Raw genomic sequence first — 4,393 nt, 5'->3', positions numbered from 1 at the left:
GGATAAAAGAAATAAGATTTTAGGCGCCAGTGGAAAAATTAGTGAGGAAGGCATGTCAAATAAGCTGCTGGGTTAGTGTGGGAAAATGCTTACAACTACAAAAACCTTACAGGTAGGAGCCAGTACAATAACTATTCCTCTTTAGCACACCCAACATAATTAAAGATACAGAGAAGTTATGGCAAACAGCAGATACAATCCAGTACCGCAGGTGAACAGTAATAGTAGTTAGCAGCTGATTCACAAGTGAAATAAATGTTCATAAATAAAGTCTGAGAAGAATCAGCACAGTTTTGCTGTGTGATGGGGCATGTGCATCATGAAGAAGAAAGACGAAGCTCCAGAGAAGAAATGTGCATATAACCCAAGTTGCAATTCTGACAAAGCCAGATAATGTCCAGGAAATCTGCTGTTTAGGGCATGGTATGTTCCCCCATCCAGTTTTATGCATTGTACAAGACCCTGCGAAATTTTGCAATGACATAAAAAAACTTTTGTGTGTTTTTAAGTGAAGTAGACACAATGCCTTGCTCCAGACATCAAGTGTTAACAAGAATCGTAAAGATAGTAAAAAACAGACACAGTGCCCCTCTCCATTCAGCAAAGCACAGGTTTCCAAACCACAAATGGGAGATGATCCCAGTTTTCAGCCCATCTGCATGTATGTCTTTTGTATAAATGAGAGAGATGCACTAAACCTTGAAATGTTGACAAAGGGCATATTTGACTAACAGGCTTCACCACATAATGTATATGAATACTGTGAATGGAATCTACTTTGTCTCTTCTCTTCCTCCACTTACTTTTTAGCTCATTTATGGCTCTGTTCCGGTGATGAATGATAAAAGCCCAGGGCTTCCCTTCTACCAGATGGCAGCCTCAGAAGTCCTTCAGTATGAGGGAATTCTCTCTTTGCTTCTGCATTTCAGGTGGACGTGGATTGGAGTCATTGCAATGGACAATGACAATGGAGAAAGATTTCTGCAAACCATTTCTCCAATATTTACCAAGAGTGGTGTCTGCTTTGCATTCCTAGAAAGAATCCCCAGTTTAAGTTTTATTTCTGAAATAAATGACATGCTACAACAGGGGGCAAGTATAAATCATAAAATTTTTAGCAGCACAGCTAATATAATAGTTTCCTATGGAGAATCTTATTTCATGGCAATTTTGAGATGGCTTCCATACCTATCAGAACATGATGACATGACATACAATATAAACAGTAAAGTATGGATAATAACGGCCCAGGTTGAGTTCACTTCATTAGTCTTTCAAAGGAACTGGGATGCAGGAATATTCAATGGTGCTATATCCTTTGAAATTCACTTTAGAAACCCACCAGGATTTCATCAGTATGTTTTGCACAGAAACCCTTCCAGCACAGATGGGGATGGTTTTATCAGGGACTTCTGGCAACAGGCCTTTGAATGTGTGTTCCCAGATATGACTGCAGACAAGGTGGAGGGGAATATTTGCACCGGAGAAGAGAAGCTGGAGAGCCTTCCTGGATCATTTTTTGAAATGAGCATGACAGGCCACAGTTACAGCATCCATAGTGCTGTCTACGCCATGGCCCATGCTTTACATATCATGTCCACATCCAGACTCAGGCACAGAGAAATGTCGTATGGAGGGAGAGGGAAGAATCCGAATCCACAGTTTTGGCAGGTAATAGGCTAAACTTCCTCAACTGGAAGAGGCCTGTTATTCCCCCACAAGGTATGGGTTTCCAAAATGTTGTCAACTTGCTCTTTCATCTCTGACAAGGAAAATCACTTCCATGGGATAGGTTTGGAGACCACTGGGATGCCACTGCATTCACAGATAAGAGGCAGTGGTAATGGTCAAGAGAGATGTTCAGCATTCTCTATATCCCATATACACCAAATCCTCCCTCAGATCAGGTGATCGCACACCACTCTGGTGTCTCCTGAGATGAACAGGGACAGAGGAAATGAGGTGTGGGGTGGGGGAGATAAAGAAAGGTTGATAAAACGGGGAAAGGGAGGGAGAGGGATGTGGGAGAGAGAAAATCGGTGGTCTCTCCATCCCTGGACCTGACTCCACTCACAGTTAACTGTATCACCACCCACCGCTTACTGTAGGTCCTGCCCACAGGATAAAGATACCTTAGCTATGTATTAGAATTGCAGCCTTTTACAAACGTGCTTTTTCTGTTTTCAATCTAGCTGCATCACTTTCTCAGAAGTATCTCATTTAACAATACGGCAGGAGATGTGGTCTTCATCAACCAGCATGGTGAGGTGGTATCTAGCTTAGATATTGTCAATTGGATTATATTCAACAACCAAAGTTTGCAAAGAGTGAGTGTTGGGAGGATAGATCCACAGGCTTCTCCAGACCAATCATTCATCCTTGATGAAGATGCCATAACATGGAACGGTTGGTTTAATCAGGTAAGGCCAAATTGTTAGATAATTCCAAGGAGATTCAGTCTTGCATAAGCGATGATCATTCACCTGCATGTCTACTCATTGTCTCTTAAAATACATGTCACTGTGTAGAATATGACCAAAGCATCCAAGTACCACATTAAGAGCCAAAAGCTTACTGCTAGAAGTCACTCAAGGAATAAAGGCAAATATTTTATTTTATTTTATTTTATTATATTTAGAAATATTTTATAAATATTTCTTAACAATTATAAAATACTGATTTTTAACTGAAGAAAAGAGAATAGATAAGCCCCAAGATTTTGCCTTTCTTGCTAAATGTGGGGAACTGCTATGTAATCACAACAACTACACATCCCAGAACAATAGAGGGAGTATGACATCACTTCAAACATTACTACTACTAAAAAAATATAGCCATTCTAAATATTGCTGAAAGGCTGACTCAGCTTAGTAACATAGAGAGGGGCCCAGGAACATGAAGATTTCCAAACTCATGGTTCTCTTGCTGATCCTTCTGCTCTTTCATTTACGGAATAGACTCGGCCTCTTTCTCTCTGTACTGAGAGATGTCTTCCGGGATCCAGCAAGAAAGTGAAGGAGGGACAGCCACCTTGCTGCTACGATTGCATCCCATGTGCAGAGGGAAAGATTGCAAACCAGTATGGTAGGAGAAATAAATAGATTAAATAGATCCAGATTCTGTAGTTATCATTACTTTCACAGACAGAAAGTAAACATTTCACCAAATTCAAATGTATGACCTAATATATTTCTTTCCCCCCAGATATGAAAGACTGTAATAAATGCCCAGACAAAGACTATCCAAGCAAGAACCGGAATGCATGTCTACCCAAGGATATAAGTTTCATGTCTTATGAAGAACCTTTGGGCATCAGTTTGGCCTGTTTCTCTATTTCCCTTTCCTTGATCACAGCTCTGGTACTAGGTATATTTATGAAGCACCACAACACACCCATTGTCATTGCAAACAACCGAAACCTCACTTACGCTCTCCTCATCTCTCTCCTGCTCTGCTTCCTTTGTGCTTTGCTCTTCATTGGCCGACCTGAGAAGGTGACCTGCCTCCTCCGACAAACTGCTTTTGGTATCATCTTCTCAACTGCTGTTGCTTGTGTCCTGGCAAAAACCTTCACAGTGGTTTTGGCCTTCATGGCTACAAAACCAGATTCCAGGATGAGGAAATGGGTGGGGAAAGGACTAGGCCACTTCATTCTCCTTTCCTGTTTCATAGTTCAAACAGGAATATGTACTGTGTGGCTGGCAACCTCTCCCCCATACCCAGATGTGGACATGCACTCTGTGATGGAAGAAATCATACTAGAATGTAATGAGGGGTCTGTAACAATGTTTTACTGTGTCCTCATCTACATGAGCTGCCTGGCAACTGTGAGTTTTCTTATGGCTTTCCTCGCCAGGAAGTTACCAGACAGTTTCAACGAAGCCAAGTTTATCACTTTCAGCATGTTGGTCTTCTGCAGTGTTTGGCTGTCCTTTATTCCTTCCTACCTGAGCACCAAGGGAAAATACATGGTAGCTGTGGAGATCTTCTCCATCTTAGCCTCCGGTGGTGGGTTGCTGGGCTGCATCTTTTCCCCAAAGTGTTATTTAATCATTCTGAGGCCTGAGCTGAACAATAGAGAACAGCTAGTAAGGAAGAAAAATTAAAGAAATGAGAAACCTGTCCTTTGCTGTCTTTTGTGCTTTTCTCTGTGTGTACAGTAGAATATTTGGAAATATAATTCAGCTGCTGCCTTTTATAATTTTTTCTAGAATCCAAATTCCCATAGTTGAAAATTAATTTGTAAAATTGATTTATCTGCTTTGAAGAAAACAACCATACGTTTACACATTCATTATTCTCTTGTAGCATGTGCTGACAAGAAGACTCAGAACAATTCTTGTCAAAATATATGCAAGGAAATCTTTATCTGTCCTTAATTCTGAATGATCAA

General features: G+C 40.8%; 1 protein-coding gene across 1 annotated transcript; it reads left to right on the top strand.

Annotated features, from left to right (window-relative positions):
- Positions 1–816: 816 nt before the first annotated feature.
- On the top strand, positions 817–4,106 carry LOC310829214 (vomeronasal type-2 receptor 26-like; the record flags this gene model as incomplete). The annotated part of the gene is made up of 4 exons (XM_083707450.1): positions 817–1,671; positions 2,193–2,420; positions 2,958–3,084; positions 3,205–4,106. The coding sequence occupies exons 1-4, from the start codon at positions 835–837 to the stop codon at positions 4,104–4,106; spliced, it is 2,094 nt and encodes a 697-aa protein (XP_083563576.1). The 5' UTR covers positions 817–834.
- Positions 4,107–4,393: the final 287 nt, after the last annotated feature.

Source organism: Podarcis gaigeae (genome assembly GCF_964106915.1).
Source record: "Podarcis gaigeae genome assembly, chromosome: 13".
Lineage (NCBI taxonomy): Eukaryota > Metazoa > Chordata > Lepidosauria > Squamata > Lacertidae > Podarcis > Podarcis gaigeae.
This window is presented reverse-complemented; position numbering and strand designations above follow the sequence as displayed.